Below are 21,769 nucleotides of genomic sequence, written 5' to 3' on the forward strand. Positions count from 1 at the left end.
GCTTTTTTTGCTACAAAAATAGTACTTGAAATGTCATTAACATGCAGTATTTAAACCTTCTAATTAAATTGAAAATGAGGCGAACGGGCTGGCTACGGGCCTGTGTCATATTAATCAGCTTATTTATAAAAATCAGATTTACTACTATGCAGCACTACATCCTTACACTGCAATACCTGAAGTGAAATGAGGTGAGATGAATATTGTCAAGTATGGTTAACCATACTCAAAATTGGTCTTCTGATTTTGACCCATCCAAGTGCACACACACAAGTGAGAAGTGAGAGCACACACACACACACACACACAGACTCGAAGCAGTGGGTAGCTATTGCTTCCACTGTCTGGGGAGCAATTAGGGGTTAGGTGCCTCAGCTGGGTAACGAAGAGGGAGAGACTGCAGTTTATTCACTCCACCTACTGGGACCAGGAATCAAACCTGCAGCCTTTCAGCTGAAAGTTCAACTCCCTAGCCCTTTAGGCCACAACTGCCCCACCATCAAATTCCTTACTCTCAAATATTCAAATGAATAGCATCTCCATTAAGAAGGCCGCCAGTTCGAGCCCCGGCTGGGTCAGTTGGCGTATCTCTGTGGAGTTTGCATGTTCTCCCTGTGTTCGTGTGGGTTTCCTCAGAGTGCTCTGATATCAAAGTCCAAAGACATGCAACAGAGGTGAATTGAATAAACTAAATTGTCCGTAGTGTATGTGTGTGAATGCGAGTGTGTATGGGTGTTTCCCAGTACTGGGTTGCAGCTGGAAGGGCATCTGTTGCATAAAACATATACTGGATAAGCTGGTGGTTCATTCAACTGTGGCAACCACTGGTAAATAAAGGGGCTAAGCCAAAGGGAAATGAATGAATGAACGAACGAACGAACGTCTGCATGCTTTTACTGAATTGTTGTATTCTGCTGTTCTTTCAGCCAGTGAAGTCAGTGCGGTTCCTGGCTCATGACACTCCTCAGACAGCACCAAAAACGCCGTCCACTTCCACTGCAGGATTAAGCTCTAGTTCTCAGCCTGGCTTTTCAACTCTGGACCACTGGAATCCCTCGGCCATACTGGGTCGAGATGGACATACATTAGTCCTCAAAGACACAAAAACCCCTCCAGCCAGAAAGAGCACAGGCCAAGATCATGCTGCTATGGACTCCCTCGCGCTAAATATGAAGCCAGTACTGATCAACAACCAATCCGGCTCCAGTAGGTGCGTATGTCTTTAAGAGGAAGTATTGTGTTATCTGATCTAGTAGATAGTCTGTGGAAATTTACCTAGAAACCTATCTGAAAATTGGCAGATTTATTGAGATAAAGCACTTAAACTGCTTTTTAACGAAAACATTTCCTGTCATAATCTGAAAGGGAAACTGAGCCATGATCTAGAACTTACTGGCATTATAAATATAGTGCATCCTGACTGCCTAATGCTTTTTTTTTCCAGATGTAGGGTAATTAAGGGATACAACGCCAAAACAGATGCAGAGCTCACGCTCACTGAAGGAGAAATGGTCCTGGTTCAGAGGCCTCGAGCAGACGGAAGAGTTCTGGTGACGCAGGAGATCAGTGGAAAAACAGGCCTTTTCCAAAGCAGCGTTCTGGAACTGCTAGACAAAATCCTTTGAGTGCCACAGTTTCTGCTGTTGTGTGCTTGCCCTTTGACCAGTGCTGTGTTTAGGGTCACACTCTCATAACCTCTTGTGTAATAAACCAAAAGCAATATCTTGTAGGGTATGACAGGTCATCCACACCCACCTTGCACAAAAACTTGTCATTTTTTCCTTCATAATCGGTCGATTCAGACAGATAAATGTGCCTTTATGTTGTGTCACTGTTTGCACTTTTGGATAGGGTGAGGGTGGGGAAAGTTTTGGGAAATTATGAATAGCTATGACTGTTGGGTAAATGGAGGATGAGTGATGACTTAAGGCCTGTTCATATCAAGAATGATAACTGTAAAGGTAATGTATTAATATTTTTGCATTCACATCAATATCATATACAATCTGGTTCTATTTATTCAAAATGAATGCTGTTTGAGGTCTTTAAAATAAGACTGATTCTGACTGGCTGTCAAAAAAAGTTTACCCCAAACTGAAAAAGTCTGACATCATTTACTCACAAACCTGGGGTCTGTTCTTTGTACGTAGATTACTCAGTTAGCTGGATTTAGTTATTGATGATTTGACACGATCCAGGATGGTAAAGTCTAGATGTGATATGCACATAAATATAGCAACATTTTTTATGACACTGTACAACAATAATTCATATTTTTACATTACAGTGACGATTGGGTTTAGGGTTGGGGTGGGGGTAGGCGTTGAAAAATAAAATTTATTGGGTAATTTAATAGCATAAATAATGCTCCGTACAACTACTATTTTTACATTACTATAACTGTTGGGTTTAGTGTTGGGGTGGGGGTAGCAACAGGTCTGGTAGCACAAACCTGCTCAGGAGCAGGCTTATTTCATATGAACAGGATTAGATCGACTCATTTCAAGCAAAGGTAATACTAAAAGTATGTACCGAATGCTGATATTTTCTCACAGTAGTAGTTGTATACACTTGGGAAAATAATAAATAGTTTAAAAAAATTGTGTAAAGTTAAAAAAATGTATATAAATAAAACTTGTGCAATCTGCACTACAAAATAATAAAAAATGTCATAGGGTGGTTCTCCCCAACAGGTTCAAAGAAAACATTATAATAGACTTTTTAGACTCAAACACATACAATTTTGTCTACCGGCTTTAGTACAACTTGTGTATGATGTAGACATGCATAATATTCTACAGCTTTTTTAAAAGAATGATAATTTATGCATTCATTGTTTTGACAGCTAATATGGGGGTGTTTTGATACTGATTTCAAAATGCATTTTTGACGCAAAATTAAGTTAAACAGCCAGTTATTCCTTACGCCGATTAAGAAAATTGATTAGACCTAGGCTACTATAATAAAGAAAATCTGCTCTAAATGAAAAACTAAATAAATTGCTGAATACTCTTGGCACATGAAAGTGTAAAGCCAGCAGCTTTGTTTGAAGAACCAAATTAGCCAGAGATCAGTTATCAAAATTAAAAGATCCAGGATCTGAAAAATTGTATTAGATCGTGTAAGCAAGATACGAAGAACAGACCCCTGTTTTTTGTTGTTGTTGAACAGTAAACATTGACATCCATAGTATTTGCTTTTCTTATTATGGATGTCAGTGGTTACAGCTCCCAACTGAAAAAAAAAAACTGATAAGGTTTGGAACCCCTTGATTGTGAGTAAATAGTGAGTAAATTTTTTGTTTTGGTTGAACTAGCCCTTTAATGTTTTTCAGCAATTATTAGCTCTAACAAAAGTCCCAAATGGTACTTTAAACCCTTGTGGTCTTCATCTGAGTCTGCATTTTCAGAGCTTAAAGTTCATGTGAAATCAGAATGTACAATGTTTATGTTGCTAGCGCACATTGTTATTCTTTAGGTGATCAATTAATCCATGCAAGATAATCCACTGAAAAAAAAAATGTTTATGTAATCTTGAATCAAAGTCTGAGCATTTATTTCTGCATTTGGAGTGGCAATCCTTCTCTGTTGACGTCAGTTTGATGGCTTCAGCCACAATATTCTTAACCACGCACCTCTAACCGTTACTTTGCCATGAGGGAATAATGTGCAAAAAGAAATCCCCGCCCCCTACTTAAGTAGTAGTTTGTATGTTCAAGCCACACCCCTTACTCAAAGTAGTTTATATGTGCAGTCAAAAGCACAGCGTTTCTAGGTACAATTTTTAATAAGTTAAAAACGTATCCATCCAGTGTTTTCATATTCTCTCTTCAGAAGTTACAATTTATACAATATGGATTTTAAAAAAAGATCTGTGCAGATCTATATAATCCCTTAGCATCTTTACTTTTCATCTTTTTGACATCTTGAAGTTTGTTATGTTTTTTTTTTCTTTTTTTAGACTTTGAAACAACATTCTGGCTCAGTGTTGACACCATGTGGCTAAAAGATGTTTCTAATTGTTGTGTGAGCTGTACATTTTGTTCTGTCGACTAAGTTTGTACACAGCTTAATGTAAATGGAGCATCATGTATATTTAAAATCAAAGATAATTTGGGCTTTAATCGATCCATGTGCACAGTGCGAGTGTTAATTGTCCTTTTACACTGAGCTAAGTTAAACTTTGCTAATGTTTAACACGGTGACACTCTTAAATCAAAAATAAAAGATCCAAATTTAGCTGTACACACTAAGCATAATCAGTTGTGGTTTAAAAAAAAAAGAGCATAGTGGAATGTATAGATTTTTCTTTTAACACCCCACCACTGTGCATTGAAACAACGGCCATCCAGTTATGGGGCTGTCCTTGTCTTTTTTGAGAATGTTGAAATCACAGTGTCAACAAAAATCTTAAAAAGAATATGTCCTGTGGTAAGGCATTGCAGAGAAAATGGGATTCAATAGCAAACTTCAAGTACAAATGAAGTGTGCCATTTGAGATCGGGCCAATATCATTCCACTGTGTCTTTATCATTATAGTCATGTCGATTCTCAAAATTGTCCTGAGAGAATGTTGTTGTATAGTTTTAGGACAACATTGGTGGTGCAATGTTTTGATCCAATTCAGACAACTATTGCACTTTAATACAACAGTTATTGTTCATGATGTGAATGGGCCTTTACATAAGATTGTCTTTTACGCACAAATTCCTGATGTCTCAAAACAGTAAAAGTGGAAATGTTTTGTTGTGTGAAACATCATAGCAAATACAGTATATCCTGACAACTGTATTCTATAACTTTCCTGTTTTCAGTTCCTATTTTATTTCATTTTTTATTTTGGAATTTTGGGAAAGTTATTACTCTAAACCTAAACTAATAAAAAGCAACAAAACACATTTCAGAATCCACTCTGTTTATTAACATTAATGTGTGTGTGTGTGTGTGTGTGTAAGCCTATACAACAGAATCACGCTGAGGAAATTATTTCTTTTTAGTGCATTGATCCACTGATTAATATTAACGAGGCATACCAGAAACATTTGTCTCTGAAATAATAACATAAATACAGTGGGGAAAAAAGGATTTTATCAAAAAAAAAAATCTTAAATGGACTGATGGTTGATTCCTGTGAATTGTTCTGTAGAGGAATGTGCCATTCATTCATACTCATTTGGTGACGTCATTTGATGGAGTAGAAGCTGACAGTGATCAAGGATGCAATTTATCATCGATTTTTATGATTTTATGCTTTGTTTTGTAGGATTTGTTTGAAGGAGGACAAGCTTAAGTTAGACCCTGTTACGTTTTTTTTATTAGTGAACATGTATATGTTTTTGAAAGAATGTCTCTATTAATAATAACTAATTTATAGATGGGAAAAAGATAAAGCATTAAACTACCAATATCTTTAATAAATCACAAAACAAATTGTTAACATGTATATATGTTAAGAGGGAAAACGTATCAATAACATCAAAACAACACAAATGGTGTACGTGGATAAATAGAAGGGCGCCGTATTAAATTCATTTTTTATCTGCATCAGATATGAAATGAGAGACTTAAATTCAATAAGAAAAAATGAAAGAGGTTAAACGTGGATAAACACAAATATGTATATCCCGAGGTGAAGTCAGGATCGCGGATATCCGCGCATGTCCAGTTACAGAGGGCAGGTTGGGATGGGCGCTTGAGCTGGAAAAATACATCATCCACCCGAATGAGCTCATCGGTTATCATTTCAAACACACAAAAAAACGTTTATTTGGGTCTCAAAAAAGGCTCACAAACCCGCGTCTGATAATGCCGGTAAGACTGTCATTTCTTATCTTCATTTATCATTATAATATGTGTTGTTATGCCCCACCTTCCCGTCATTCCTTTGCTTGCAACCGGAATTTCATGCAAATATTCACAGACTGTTATTTGACAGGCTTTTATGCCTTGCGTTTTACTACTATTGTTCCGTTTTATGATGCGTTTAATTGTTACGAGATGATTTTGTTCTTCCAATGGCCAGAAAGGTTTTGTGCACCTCAAGCTAGCAGCCTGCTAACGTTAACGTTAGTTATTAGCTTCGCCGCAAGCTCGTGGGCTTTAACGATATTTAAATTTATCAACGAGCCAGATTTACTTTTAGACTCATTTGAAATTGATTCAGGCAAGATTACTACAGCCCACAAGCTGTGTTATCTGTGAAAAAATGAACGTGTTTTTTTGTTGTCTGTTAAATTAGCTGTTAGCAGGCCGGGCGGTCTAACCCGCTGCTTAGCAACAGCTTTGAATCCACATCACCTATTTAATACACAAACAGCCAGTGACCTTTATTGTACAAGAGAACCCATATAGCTTATATGTTACAGTCTATGCTTACAACAAATGTAATAATTATAAATCTCTTCTTTCAACGAGCATGATCAATTGTAATGATACATTTAAATTAATTTTCTTTAAATGAAATAACATTTTGTCATCCTAAATTACACTCAAATATTAATTTGACACTTTTATTATGAAGGTTAACGACTTACTTAAAACTTACTTAAAAACTTACTTGCTGTAGCATATTCTTCCATTACATTATTTTTGTGAACAGGAGAAAACGTCATAATTGTCATACAAAATAGAAAGAAATAAAGTGAATATTATATTTCATAATCATAATTCTGACTATTCAGAAAGACAGACTTTTAAACTTAATTTTATGGCAGCAGCAAACTTCTACACACAGCTAGGGAGAAACATTTAGCGTAAATAAGTAATCTATATAGGCGACGTGATGGCGCAGTAGGTAGTGCTGTTGCCTCACAGCAAGAAGGTTCGAGCTCCGGCTGGGTCAGTTGGCGTTTCTGTGTGGAGTTTGCATGTTCTCCCTGTGTTCGCGTGGGTTTCCTCAGGGTGGTCAGGTTTCCTCCACAGTCCAAAGACATGCGCTACAGGTGAATTGGGTAGGCTAAATTGTTCGAGTGTGTATGGATGTTTCCCAGAGATGGGTTGCGGCTGGAAGGGCACCCCCTGCATAAAAACGTGCTAGATAATTTGGCGGTTCATTCCGCTGTGGCGACATCAGTACTATAAAGGGACTAAGCTGAAAAGAAAATGAATGAATTTGGATTTTTATTTATGGCCTGCTTACATATTGCTGACAAACAGATCATGTGTTTTTTGCAGAGCAATAAGCTGGACAAACCAGAGAAGCTGGAGGTGAGTGATAATGTGAAAGTGGTGGTGAGATGTCGTCCACTCAATGAGAAGGAGAAGATAATGGGACACAAGCAGTCCGTAACTGTGGACGAGATCAGAGGAACCATCACTGTGAACAAACTTGATATAAGCAGTGAGCCTCCAAAGACGTTCACCTTCGACACAGTGTTCGGCCCAGACAGTAAACAGCTGGATGTGTATAATTTAACAGCACGGCCCATCATAGACTCCGTATTAGAGGGTTACAATGGTAAGTAAAACCGTTTTGTCTGTTTGTCTGATCTTGCAGATAACAAATGTTTTGGTACATGTTTTGTAAATGTTGTACAACTTTTTTTTTAGGAAAGTCTTGCCATTTGCTATTTGTCTCAATTAAGTTGTAGTTATAATGCAGAATCAGATATTTAACAAGAAATAGTAAAATTGCACAAGCGATATACTGTAAGGGGTTTAAAGATTTGATGTTGCTCTGTAAAAAATGTGAGGCCTCTTATATCTGCTAATCAAAAAAACTTCTCATTCTGTTGTTTGTGCATTCACTTATTGTGCACAAAGTCAAGTAAGGCTGGGCCGATAAACGATATTATATCAAACCGCTCTAAAGTTTTTGTCAGTAATGATGTACTCTGACCTTTTTTACTCTATATTGATCTAAGAGCCAATCACACAGCAGAAATGTTCAACAATGGGAATCTAAAAGTGTGCTGATATAAGAGATGTACTAAATTTTCGGCCACCGATCTGAAAATATGCTATGTCATTTAATGGATCCTCTAATTTTTGTGGCTTCAGCGATTGTTGGGCTACTCTTTTAAATCTGGAAGCTTTAATAGCTTCTATTGAAATGTACAGTATCGTTATCGTTCAATATGGACAATAGTTACTGAGACTTTTCACATTGTAGAGCTTGAAATGTTAATAACATTAACATAATTAAATAAATCTATTCCTGATGGACGTAAAAGTAAAGATGCAATTTTTTCCCTCTGTCTTACATATGCAGCATGTATATACCTGTAGATGTTCTGTCTTTCAAAGTAGTACAACAAAGTAATTTGATTAGTTGTACTACTTAGAAATGAAATATGGTTACAGTTTGTTTCACTGTACATATGAGCGCAACCAGAAGAAAACATCAGAAATCTCCTGTTGTTCATCACTCTTATGAAATATCCTAATTAATTCAGATTTAAATGTTCTAGTCATTGAAAAAGATACAATCACATCATCAATATTATAGAGCGGAGATGAATGAGCGAAGAACTCAATCTTAAAGGTCCCGTGAAGTGCTTTAAAATGTGCATTATGTGCAACTGAAAAATTAAGAGAGGGTGGGACGTGGCATTGCTCCTCCCCTTTAAAAAAACAGCCAATAGCATTTTGTTATATCACAGCTTTGCTATTGTTTGAGTGTGGTTCGAGCGAATCTCATGAAAAGCATCTTGTAGGGGGCGTGGCATGTCAGATGCTAGGGAGCATTTGATAGGTCAAGATTTGATGAATAACTGAAGAATGAGGTGATGTGAAAAAAACATTGATCAATTTAGGCAGAAGTTTTATATTTTCTAAACACCAATTTTGTCACTGTTTTCAGGGTTCAACACTAGAGATTTTTTTTGTACTTGTCCGATCGGGCCAATGGTTCAGATTTTTTTATCTGCACTGCCAAAATTTTCACTGACCCCACCAAAGAAAACAGCTATTTTTTAGCCACATATTTTAGATACTGCGCAAAAATAGTGTCTATAATTATTTGAATGTTAATAATTATTCAAATAATGTATTTAAATAATATTCAAAAGTTTTAATATATGAATAGTGAGCAAAATCCTGTGTTAACAAAACAAAAAGAGCAGTATGGAAAATATGTGTATTTTATTGCAGTTCGAAATTATTTAACAAAAGGTGGCCCTAATCAGGCCAGGAATGATCCTGCCTTCTGTCCCAAGCGTCTTTCACACTAGCCCCGGGTCATTGGGCAGTCCTTATTGTTGAGCCCTGGTTTTGGAACACAGTAGCTAATAGATTTCCTTAACTAACAGACTGAAAGTGACATTTAAAACCTTTTTATTTTAATTTAACAGAACTTTCAATTGTTCTTGGTAAAGGTGGTTGATCTATCTATTTTTTCTATTGTGGTTATATGTGAACTTGTGAATTTATGTATATATATATATATATATATATATATATATATATATATATTTATTATTATGTATATCTCGACGTACTATGTTATTGTAAGGCTGCATGATAAATTAAAATAAAATATAACCACGATTTGGCAAAGGTTGGGATTGTCATGCACATCTTGTCAGGGAAACAGTTCTAAGATCAGTAGTAAAGCTCCTCCAAATGCCAGAGAGCGATCACATGCAGAAATTGCAAATACAACACAAAGAAGAGACCCATGCTACGTCCAAAATCGCATACTATTAAAATAGGTACTACATTTTAATTTGAACATGACTGTTAGAATAGTATGTTTTATACAGCACAAATGTGAGTAGTATGAATAAAACTCAGACAAAAAAAAAAAGGACATACGTTAGTTTTGCGTTAGTTTTGTCACTTCACTCCCATTCAGGAATTTTCTCATGGGGCATCATGGCTAGCACAGCTTCCATCAGTTGCGCACTTCAGAATCTTGCCAGAAGTAGTACGTCATCCGGGTACTTCTCACTGTTTTTCGAATACTATAAATTCAGATATACTACTCGGCTCACATATTGTTTTTAATATACTGTTTTTATTTTACTATAAGTACTATATAGAATGGAAGTATGAGATTGCGGATGCAGTGCCAGAAAATCAAACATAGGACTTCACTGCTTTTATTGATACAACTTGACGAATAATCACACGACTACAGAATCATCTCACAGGATGATTTATTCAAACACTCGGCTGTAGTTAGGAAGTGAGTTTTGAGGAAGAAGAACATGTTATTAAATGCACTAGTTTTAAGGCCTTTCAGATGTAGCAGCAACACAGAGACGTTCACCACCTAGAAGTGTCGAAAACCGCTGTAAAATCACAAAAAAGATTGTATTTGATTTCCGAATCTAGAATCGAGTTTGCCATTGAACTATGGCTCTGTGTAGTAAACACTGCTCCATATGAATACAGTAGATTTACAGCTAATTACAGAACTGGCTTTACTGACAAAACCACTGTTAATTGTTTGTGCAGACCTAATATTAATGTTTACTTTGTTTAATTATGTGATATTTTGTACTCATTTAAAGTCCTTATTTTTTTGTGAAATATATGTTGGATAATCATATGAATGTGGGTGATTTATTACAGCTGTAGGGATAATAATCCAGTCTTATGGTCCATAATATTTTTATTATATTTACAATATATTAATAATTATGAGAATGAGCTTTTTAAATGTATTTTGGCATATTTCTTTTGGAAATGTGGCATTGATGAAGGATTAATCCCGAAAATGTTTTACACTTCTTAACACTTTTTGCACTTTTTATTTTTGACCTCTGGATAGTAAATTCATATGAGTAGTTTCAGCTAATGTTTTACCATGTGGATCTTATTTGTTTGTTTTTGATTTTGTTTTTTCAGGAACCATATTCGCCTACGGTCAGACTGGCACAGGGAAAACGTTCACTATGGAGGGTGTCAGAGCAGTGCCTGAACTCAGAGGCATCATCCCAAATTCATTTGCTCATGTATTTGGTCACATTGCAAAAGCAGAAGGAGACACCAGGTAAAAATAGGGGCTGTTTTTTATGTCCTGTGCCACTAAGAACCCAACACTTTTAAATTCTCAGTATTAAGATAAACTGATTACGATGTGTGTTATCTGACCACAGGTTCCTGGTAAGAGTTTCGTATTTGGAAATATACAATGAGGAGGTGAGAGATCTGTTGGGAAAGGACCAAATGCAGAGGCTGGAGGTGAGAAACTAACATTTCTCCATAAGTGAGAGTTTGAGTTCACAGTCATTGCTCTTATTAGGAGTGTCATTAACATCAGCAATTTAAAAATAGTTTATAAAGCAGTTGATTAGAGCATACATCCGGATGAAATCTGTACCCACAGGATTCTACAGCACATATCAAAGAGAGTTTGTCGATGACACATCTTTTTCTTTTGTATTTGACGTAATTTGATCATTGTTTTAGCTACAGATTGGAAAATTTGAGTAAGAAAATAGATATGTTACACAATTCAGTCTTGGCAGATTTTGAGTCATCAAACGCTTACTTGTATAAGTGTTGTATTAATGACAACATAGAGCAACATTCGAATGCCTGAGGTCCTTAAAACTTTACGGACCTCTTTACTATAATTTTTGTACCAACTTTAGTACTTTTGACATCCCTAGTAAAATTAAACAAAAAAAAATCATATTCTCAAAAGTAGGCATGGGACGATAACCGTTTTCAAGGTGTACTGCAGCTTCGAAGAGTCAAGGTTTTAAAACCGCTAAATTTTCTGCTATACCGTTATTGTGGTATATGTAAGATTTTTTATTCACTTTTTTTGTTGTTGTTTCTTTTAGGACAACAGTATCTCCAGCAGAAAAGATATCCAAAAATACTTTTTTAAATTGTAAAGAAATCTGTGTTTTATAAACTAATGAAGCCAGCAGAAGTCAATGATTCATTTGAATTATTTAGTCTGACATGTTTACTGCTCCAAAATATTTACAATGTTTCTCATAGTAAAATATTTTGTCTTCAAAGGGGGGAAAAAAGTTTTTGTTTTTTTATACAGACATTTAAAAAGAATATATTTTAGAGCAGTAATCACAATACCATCAAACTGTGATATTTTTATCCAAGGTTATTATATCATCAGAATCATATACCGGCCCATGCCTACTCGCAAGACTTCATTAGGGGCTGTTCACATTTGACATCTTTTGCGTGCGCAAGTTCAGTTTCTCCAATGGAGGCTCATAACTTTTAAGTTTTTAAATTGGAGAAAGCGCACATCGAGTCCTGTGACAACAACTGACCATTCAGCTTCATACTTTTGTACTAATTACCTCAGATTAGGGCTGCACGATTCTGGCAAAAATGTGATCACGATTTTTTTTTTTTTTGCTTAAAATCAAGATCACGTTTTTTCACGATTCTGTAAATGTAAAATGCAGGTTAATATGATTAGCCTATTATTATTATTGTTAATTCTCAAACATAAGGTAAAACAACAACAATATTATTAGGCCTATGTGTAGGTCTACTGTTGCTTAAAATGCTAAATTTTGTAAAGTCATTATGGTGGACTTGAACAGACTTGCAATATGTCCTGTGACACTTTTAACACCATTTGAAGGTGTCAATGTTGCTGTGAAGATTTGCGCAACTGCCTTGCTTTTTTCCTGACCTTGAAAATATAATTGGCTAAATCGTAGCTAAGCTGAATTAAGATCTTGTGTTGAGTCGAATCGAGATCGTGATCTTATTTTTGATTAATCGTGCAGCCCTACCTCAGACAACAACACAGAACACCCAAACACTACAGTGTTTTTTTAAATTCATCCATAAATAAAACTTGTATCTGAGCTACAGCAATGTTTTGTCACTTAGTCATTCTCTGAGAAAATGGTTGATGATCGCCTAACAATGACAGACACCATGAACTTAAATTACAGGTTAAAGAGAGACCTGACGTGGGAGTTTATATCAAGGATCTTTCTGGTTATGTGGTAAACAATGCAGATGATATGGACCGGATTATGACTCTTGGACACAAAAACCGTGAGTGTGTTTCAGATATTTTATCAAGCGAATGATACAGTTAGTTGGGTCTGGGAGTCCTGGAATATGGCCATGGGATACATCTTCTGACAAGGCTGTTTAAGAAATAAAAAGCTGCACACTGCATCAGTTAGGATTACAAGTAAGGATAATATATGTACACACACACACACACACACACACACACACACATATATATATATATATATATATATATATATATATATATATATATATATATAAAGGCAGATAAACATAATTTTTACACTTTTGCATGATTTAGCATGATTGCAAAAAAACAAAAGGCAAGCACATAAAGTGAACAACTGATTTTATTTTAAAACCTTAACTAACCTTAATCTTTAAATTTGATAAATGACATAAACATTTTTATGGCCATAAATTTAAAAATGTATTGTCTTACAAAAAAAAATAATGCATATATGGAGCAACCAAATCTTATTAGTGAAACTTCAGAGAAGTGCCACTAGGGCAGGAGTAGCACAGTTCAACACATTTTAAATGTAAATCAATTCCAAAATCCTCAACGATGTTGAAGTTGTTATTCAACCAATCAATTGGAATCATTTTCCTTTTCTTTTACAAGCGCAACATTTTAAGGCTTGGCTTTTGTCAGATTTCTTCATATTGTCAAATGTTTGTTGTACTGGCTTTTTGGTAGTGGGTAGCACTTTTTTTTGGCTGTGACTTTTGTCTGATAATCTTTATAAATTTAGGCATTGCGAAACTTCAGATCTCTCTTATGTTCTGCCGCCCCCTCATTTCATCTTGCATTTGCAGCTTCTTTTCATGATGAAGAAACTCCCACACTCCTGACTTCTTATCTTCTCTCTAGCAGCATTAGCTCTAGTAATTTGCACATCTGCTACTTTACTGTACATCACAGAAGCGAGTGTGGCGCGGTTCAAGCAGCAGAAATGATACATAATTTATCAATTCAAAGATATCGGCCTAATTCAGTATCGATTATATTAAAAACGGTCAATATGGTTGTCAATATTATTTATTGCTGTGCTTATATTACTATAATTAAAAGAATTGTTGCCACACATACCAGAAATATGCTTATCACTTTATCAATAATCCAATCAATAACTAATTTCATTCTTGAATATTAAATTCTTGTCCAGCCAGGGTGTATCTCAGTTAAACTGCTTTTCTGACCAAAAAGCCAGGGCATGAGAAGTGCTTTGTAGAACTTCTTAATATAATAGAAAAGATGTGTTGACAAAAAGGGTGTCAGCATTATTTAAGAAATTGGTTCTTTTTAAAGAGGAATCCGCAAAAGAGTTTGTTGTTTGTCTGTGTCCAGGTTCTGTAGGTGCGACAAATATGAACGAGCACAGTTCTCGCTCTCATGCCATCTTCACCATCACTATTGAGTGCAGTGAGAAAGGTGTAGATGGAAATCAACATGTGCGAATGGGCAAGCTACATCTGGTCGACCTTGCGGTAAGCTGACCATGTCATGTGGTTGAATATTGTTTACATGGACACCAATAATGCAATTTTAATAATAATAATTAATTTTATTTGTAAATGGCACTTTTCTGGACACCCAAGGTCGCCTTACAACAAGCATCAACAGCCATAACAGAAAAAATTAAAACTATTAATAAAACGTTGCCTAACAAGAGTTTAAGGAGTAGCTGGTCCAAACACATCATAAGTATAAAAAAAAACATGATAAATAGTCAAAAGAAAGCCTGCTTAAATAGATAGGTCTTGAGACGAGATTTAAAAGTGTAAAGACTATCACTGATCCTTAGATCCACGGGAAGCGAGTTCCATAGTCAAAGAGTCACGGAGCTAAAAGATCTGGCACCCATTGTGCTTAATTGAGTGCGAGGTGACACCAGGAAGAAAGAGTTGGCTGATCTAAGAGTGCAAGAAGGGGTATAAATGTGGAGAAGTTCGGTGAATATATTGAGGAGCAAGATTATAAAGTGCCTTGAAAGTGAGAAATAGTAAATTTTAATACGATTAAGACAATACTCTAATTAAAGTCATAATTAAACTAAACAGAAATGGAATTAAGACATGTGGAGTATGCTTATTTTAGTTGCATTATAGAAGTGCAGTACAGACATGTTAATACCTTAATCAAACTATTGCCTTCATGTGGGATTTTTGCCGCATTTTCCAACTAGATATTCTAAACACACAAAGCTGTTTGACACTATTCTCTGCACCTACCGAGTCAGTGAAGGACCACAGACTCCTGCATCGTGAAATGCTAAGTTTTTTTTTTCCTATACAGCATGCAGTATCAAATTCCATCAAAACAACACTCTTCCAGCACTTCACTCTCATCCAATATCTCAGTTTGCCTCAGGGGAGATGCATAAAATGTTCCTGAAGTGAAAGTGCCAAACTCAGTTAAAGTCAACGCGGTCCAGCGCAGCCTGGCTGTTCAGACTTACAATGACACAAGGAGTCATGGTCTGTTAATGACAGCAGTAAATAACTGTTTGAAATGTACAACTGTTTGTAAATTTTAAATTAACATTTTTTTTTTTATATCTTTTTTTATTCACAAACTGTACAGCTTTTGTCACCGCAATGTATCTTTAAGGGTTTCTGGAAGAATATTTCCTGAGCCTCTTGGTATGGAAAGTCAGAAATGTCTGGCCCATTTATTGAGACATTTATTAAACATGTGTCTAAATTTAGATGTGAACATGTCATGGCCAGAAGCAGCTTTACAAAAAATAATTCATCCATTCATTTTACTTCAGCTTAGTGCCTTATTTATCAGGGGTCACCAAAGCAGAATGAACCGCCACAGAAACATTGAACATTGAAACATTGCAAATAATGAAAATAAGTTAAAATGCACATCTATAAATCTAATACTTGTTTACTAAAAGGAAACAGGCCTATAAACTGTTTCTTATGAGTTTATAACAAGAAGTTATATTATTACATATTTATGTTAAAAGAGTTTTATCTAATAATTCCAGCCAGCTTTTAGTGAATTTGTAATATTGTCAAAAAACAGAACTTTCAGTTGTTATATGAAAAAAAAAAAGGCCTAAATACATGCAGGACCATTCCAATATTTTGCTCTTCTCCAACTATTGACTGCAGATCTCTCAGAGAGAGAGAGAGAGAGAGAAAGAGAGGGGGGGATTTGCACTCGCAATATCTTTACTGCTCTTTTCATTTAACCTATCAAATGTAATGTTAAGACCATCACTGTGCCTCTTGCGATCTGTTCACTTGCTCATTCTCTCTCGTCACCATGATTACCGGGTATTTTAATTGATTTTGGGGATCATGGAGCCGGTATGATTTTGCGTAAGACGCACAGAGCTTCCGGCAGAGGTCATACCTAGACACTAGATAGAGGAGATAGATCGGGCGCATCACAGCATGGGATGTACGCGACGTATCTGAAGAGCGGGGAGGGATGCGGGATGTATTTGAGGACCGGGCCGGAGACGTGCGATTTCCAGGAGATAATCATTCATTTGCGGGCATCCGGGAGTCTCTATGCATTTGTGGGAGACTTCCGGAGCTTTCTAGACTTGGGATGTCTGCATCTGTATATATTTTAGCTGCAGTAACACGAACGCAAAACAGAAATGACATGCTGTTGTGTAAATAAGATAGTACATACAGCTATTTAGCTTGTTTAATAAAAAAAGTTGTGCTCTTGCGCTATATAGACAATACAATTAATGTGACTTCAAAGGGGGTATGTACAGCCGTTGGGAGGGCGGGGCACCCACTATAAATAATGGTAGGGGAAACACTGATTCTATTACTGGTGTCCATGTAAACGTAGTCTGTGATTCAGTTTCTGTTTCAGCTTTAACTCTTTGCAATGGTCTTTTGCTCAGGGATCTGAACGACAGGGAAAAACTGGTGCTACTGGTCAACGTCTTAAAGAGGCCACAAAAATCAACCTGTCCCTCTCCACCCTGGGAAATGTCATCTCTGCACTAGTGGATGGGAAAAGCACCCATGTGCCCTACAGGAACTCCAAACTCACTCGACTGTTACAGGACTCTCTAGGAGGAAACTCTAAAACCATGATGGTAGGAGTTTCTGATTGCCTGTTTATTTACTGAACTTAATTTGATCTGAAGTTCTGTACCAATAATCATTTCTGTTTCGATGCAGTGTGCAAACATCGGCCCAGCAGATTACAACTACGATGAGACCATCAGCACTCTCCGTTACGCCAACCGTGCCAAAAACATCAAGAATAAGGCCAGAATTAACGAGGACCCCAAGGATGCACTTTTGCGTCAATTTCAGAAAGAAATCGAAGAGCTCAAAAAGAAACTTGAAGAAGGTATGGCACAATGTCATGTCTTTGTCAGAATTGTTCTCAAGGGTGTGAGTCACTGGCTCTGGACTAAACCTGCTGGAGTTTGGGTACAGAGCCAGATTTAGGCATGTTCGGTTTGGAGAAATCCCCAGAGATGCAGTACTGTGCTTGATTTTGCTCAGGTGAGGAGATCTCGGGCTCTGATGGCAGCGGATCAGATGATATGGATGAAGATGATGTTGGAGATGGAGGAGAGAGGCGCAGGAAACGAAGAGGTATAAATCGTCTGTTTTCATTTCATGACAGGTCAGCATTAGTCAAGTTCTCTGAGAAACATGAGGCAGCATGTGGTTATTATTTTACCACAAGCATTGCTTTTAATGTCATCTTTATTGTCTGCTGATAACATATCAGAGGGTTGTGTAATCTATGAGCTCTTTAAATAATGATTTTTTAAAACACTTTTTTTTTTTTTTTTACAAACCCTCATATAAATAATGTAATAGAATATATAATAGAATAACAAGTTTATTCCAAAAGCTTTTTTTATGTATGCTATAAACCTTTTTGTGCATTGCACACTGCCTGACATCATTCTGGTTAAAATTTCTGGCTATCAGTAAAGGAAGAACCATGTGGCTTTGGTTTGTTGTTGTTTAGACCACCAGATCAAACCGATTCAGTTTCATTGTGCGTCATATGCACATATAGGTAATGCCTGGCAGTGACTACAGTATGTCTCACTGTCTAAAAATACAAATTAACGAGTTTGGTTCAATCATCTATCATTTTTTTCCCTCTTATCTTATTACAAACCCATACAACATTTGTTAACCTTTACAACATGAATGAAGATAATTTGCAATCAATTTTAAGAGTTTACATTCCAACCTTGAAAGTTTATCCGTTTTAAATCCTGATGATACAAAATTTGCATAAAGAAATCAAGTAAATTTAAATGCAATGATTGTTTTAATCCTTCTCAAAAGATATGATTGAATAAAGCACCTATTATTCCACGTTTTACAAGATGTAAAATAAGTCTCAGATGTCTCTAGTGTTTGTATGTGAAGTCTCAGCCTCAAAATACTACACAAATACTCTTTATAACACTATGAAATTGACAATTTTAGGCTATGATCTATATTGTGCGGTTTTGGTGACTGTCACTTTAATTTTAAATGAGATTGTGCTCTCAGCACTCTTCAAAATGATCTTCAGCAGGTTTGTTGCTAAAACTACAGTGCTAATGGCAGACGGCTGCTTCTTACTCAGGGCTGTTTAAGCTAATGAGAAAGAGATGTAACTAATGGGCGGGTCTTTCCCCCTCTGATGACATGCACAAAGGGAGAATGTCAATCAAAGTGTTTCTGCATAATAGTTCCCTTTTAATCGTGTGTTTACACCAAAAGCAGCGAGAGCGTCAAAGTAGCCGGAAGTCATTCATTTTCAATGGTAGCCAGCATTGATAAGTGGCGAGCAGCAGCGCATCGCGTGTTCGCTGGTGTGGGTGTCGAGGAGAGTGAACCAAGTGAACTTCATAGTAATGAGCTATGACGTGGTTCAGCGGGAACCAGTTGAAATGTAGATGTCCACCACTTGAGAGGAGTCCAGAGAACACATTCATTGTGAACTTTGGTTCTGACCACTGTTGTTCCCAAAGGTTTGATTATTGCGGTCGCTGGAATTCCAATAATTTACTATGTTTTCTTACAGGGAAATATATTAAATAAAGTTACTGGCGAGTTACTGATGTGCATTAATGTTATTTTTTTCTTGGAATCTTATGCTAACTATAACAATGGTACAAAATAGTAGATTCAGAATATTTTAGATATCGACTCATATTGAATAAGTGGAGCAAAGCCACACTACATGCAACAACTTGATCTTTTATAGTTAAATTAATTTCATCGACAACATTTTCACGCTTGAAAGCATGTTTATCCAGGAATTTAACTGATTTGCTGCAACGGCCCCTTTAAACATTACAAATTGTGACGCTCTCGCTGACACAGCAGAAATGCAGACAGCATTGTTGCCAGGCTGCCAGAGTGAACTTTGACACTCTCACTGCCTTCGGTAAGAATGCACAGTCAGTCTCTCCAAACACTTGAATTGAAATAAACAGGAATGTCAGGATTTAGTTCTGCTCCAAAAAATGAAGTACTATAGCAGCATAAGCTTTATGAGTTTGTGCCAGACCTGATGATGATTTTCTCAGCATCATTGTTGGTCTGACCTTTTGCCTTCCGAAAATGGAGATATCTATCGGCCTCTTTCTTTGTGCCTTCGTCTGCATTTCTGCCTCTGATAATTGTGGTGTGGTTTTTGGTGGGGGGTCTTTCAGCATTTCTCTCTTTCTCTCTTGCAGACAGTGACAGCAGTAGTTCAGACTCTGCCTGTTGTTTAGCTCAGCAATTTGAGGAGAAATTCCACACTAGTGAGTGGGAGCAGGACATAAACCCTACCGCCACTTATGCTCCCTTATTCACTTTTCCCAAATCCACAATCCCTTTAGCACCCTTCACATGCAAGCATATATTTTGGGAAGGAATAAGCAGAAGTGTCTCTCAAGCTGACCAAGGCTATTAGATGCTTCTATTAAACACAGTAAAACAGTAATGTTTTGAAATATAATGTATAGTATTACTGTTGTCAGTTTTAATATATTTACAAGATATTCGTTTAATAGCATAGCAGCATTTTCCATTTCCAATTACTTTCACATTCATTTTTGCATTACATGTCTTTTTGCACAATGCTTACTATTAATATTATTAGTGAGGGATTCTCATTTCGGTTAATGTTGCCAACCAACAACCTCCGCTCGTTAACCGAATATTAACAGTTAACTGGTCAGAATAATTTTAAACTAATATAAAAAAAATTATGTGTCAATATTGTGACTGACACAATAAATATCATTTTAAAATACTGCTTTGTTTTAAAATGTGAACATATTAACAACAGAACAATAACAGAACATCTTCATGTACCTGCAGTGTTTCCAGCAGCAAAGAAAAAAGAAGAAACTAATTAAAAAGAATACAAAAAATATTCCTGTCCTGATATTTTTCACTTAAATGACAAATTTAGATTACAAAATGAAAACACTGACTGAATCCTTTTTAAGAACCAGCATAGGCTGTTTTCTCCCATCATATGTTATTTTTTTTTCTTTCAAATAAAAATGTCAGGCTACCTCAAATCCATTGCTCCACGGAAAATAGGCCTATGGATTTAATTAATGCACTGCTCAAATTCTTATATTACAAGCCTCTGTCAAAGTTCTTTATAGAAGTCATTAAATATTAAAGATTATGTCTTGAGCATCTGATTTTACCTTAGATTTTGTGTGCTTTTATTTCCTCTCATACTCGCGGTTTATGTGTGCGCACTGCGTGTGATGAAAGGCAATGTCGACACCACACTGCCTTTTTTTGACAAGAATGTCACTAGGAACAACTGAACCAGCTACATATTTGAGTGTTGCTGTCAATGTTGTTATAATTTTAATATTTAATAATATTGTGATATTCAAGATTTGTAAAGTAATACAGCTCTGGATAACTAGCAACCACTAGTCTCCACATTTAAATGTTCTCCGTAGTATATATAACACAACAATTTAGTTGTTTACATATGATATTGCATTCATTTGCATACATGTTTTATAAGCTGTAAAATAAAAGCCTCAGTTTGGTGCGGCCAATCACACCTAACTAGGGTTGGGAGTTGTACGAAGTACAATGTCTAATGTCTAATTATCAATTTATGAATAATTAATTAATTCATAATGATTTAATTATTTGTAGCTTTCCATTAGAGCTACCTGACCCGCATGGTATTTGTTTTACCCATAACCAATTTAGAAATAAAGAAAGATAAGTTGAAATGACCAACTGTCAATCACTATTTCTGTAGGACTCTGGCATGAATAGGCAGAGTTATCTGTGTCATTTTAATGGCGTCGACAAACTTGGTTTTGGTTAAGAAAAGAACCAATAGTATCTGAGGTTTTCGCTAAAATAAAGTACAAACGTGAAATGGAAAGACTGAAGCAGTGTACTGACACTGTGACGCTGTCTACCTGAAAGATTCAAAAGACCAAAGAGTTGTTAGATAAAGACAAGATTAATTAAATATCATGTTTTACAACTATAGTGAGACGCAATCCAGCTGTCCAACGTGCACTACTCTCTGAAGTTTTGTGCTTAAGACTGCTGTAGCTCAGATGGGCGTGTACGCTGCAGCGCATTACTGCGTGTGTGTGGTCACGTGACATGCATTTTCAGCTGTGTAGTGTGGACACGCAAGTGTGGACGTGAATCATTTTCATTCTGAAATGCTATTTTTAAATGTAATGACGTTATAACGTAAGACGTGTTGGTGTAAATGGGGCCTAAATGTGCGTTTTTCGTGAGCGGGTTGCTGCGACTGGGGCCAGGTGGAGGATTGCGATGCCAGCTCAGCATCATGATGCATCATCTATCGACCCAACCCTACACCTAATGCTCTTTTCCGTTTC

The 21,769-nt window shown here is 36.3% G+C and overlaps 2 protein-coding genes and 1 long non-coding RNA gene across 9 annotated transcripts in view; 2 read left to right on the forward strand and 1 right to left on the reverse strand.

The window, feature by feature from the left end:
- The window catches only part of sh3rf2 (SH3 domain containing ring finger 2), a 98,087-nt gene extending 93,190 nt beyond the window's left edge, over window positions 1-4,897 (forward strand). For all 7 annotated transcript variants that reach the window (XM_087281434.1, XM_087281432.1, XM_087281436.1 and 4 more), the window contains 2 exons: window positions 927-1,210; window positions 1,445-4,897. In XM_087281434.1, the coding sequence (XP_087137560.1) occupies window positions 927-1,210; window positions 1,445-1,625 (465 nt within the window). In that variant the 3' untranslated portion in view covers window positions 1,626-4,897. The remainder of the gene's footprint in view (window positions 1-926; window positions 1,211-1,444) is intronic.
- Window positions 4,898-5,666: 769 nt separating this feature from the next.
- Window positions 5,667-21,769, forward strand: part of kif3a (kinesin family member 3A) — a 28,746-nt gene continuing 12,643 nt past the window's right edge. The window contains exons 1-9 of the mRNA NM_001017604.2: window positions 5,667-5,810; window positions 7,173-7,455; window positions 10,791-10,935; window positions 11,042-11,126; window positions 12,833-12,938; window positions 14,272-14,411; window positions 16,805-17,002; window positions 17,088-17,262; window positions 17,421-17,513. Coding sequence (NP_001017604.2) covers window positions 5,805-5,810; window positions 7,173-7,455; window positions 10,791-10,935; window positions 11,042-11,126; window positions 12,833-12,938; window positions 14,272-14,411; window positions 16,805-17,002; window positions 17,088-17,262; window positions 17,421-17,513 — 1,231 coding nt within the window. The 5' untranslated portion in view covers window positions 5,667-5,804. The remainder of the gene's footprint in view (window positions 5,811-7,172; window positions 7,456-10,790; window positions 10,936-11,041; window positions 11,127-12,832; window positions 12,939-14,271; window positions 14,412-16,804; window positions 17,003-17,087; window positions 17,263-17,420; window positions 17,514-21,769) is intronic.
- The window catches only part of LOC137487521 (uncharacterized), a 93,249-nt gene continuing 86,929 nt past the window's right edge, over window positions 15,450-21,769 (reverse strand). Inside the window, exon 6 of the long non-coding RNA XR_015507469.1 lies at window positions 15,450-17,564. This is a non-coding gene — a long non-coding RNA (uncharacterized LOC137487521). The remainder of the gene's footprint in view (window positions 17,565-21,769) is intronic.

Source organism: Danio rerio, chromosome 14 (assembly GCF_052040795.2).
Source record: "Danio rerio strain M-AB ecotype USA chromosome 14, GRCz13ab, whole genome shotgun sequence".
Classification (NCBI taxonomy): Eukaryota; Metazoa; Chordata; class Actinopteri; order Cypriniformes; family Danionidae; genus Danio; species Danio rerio.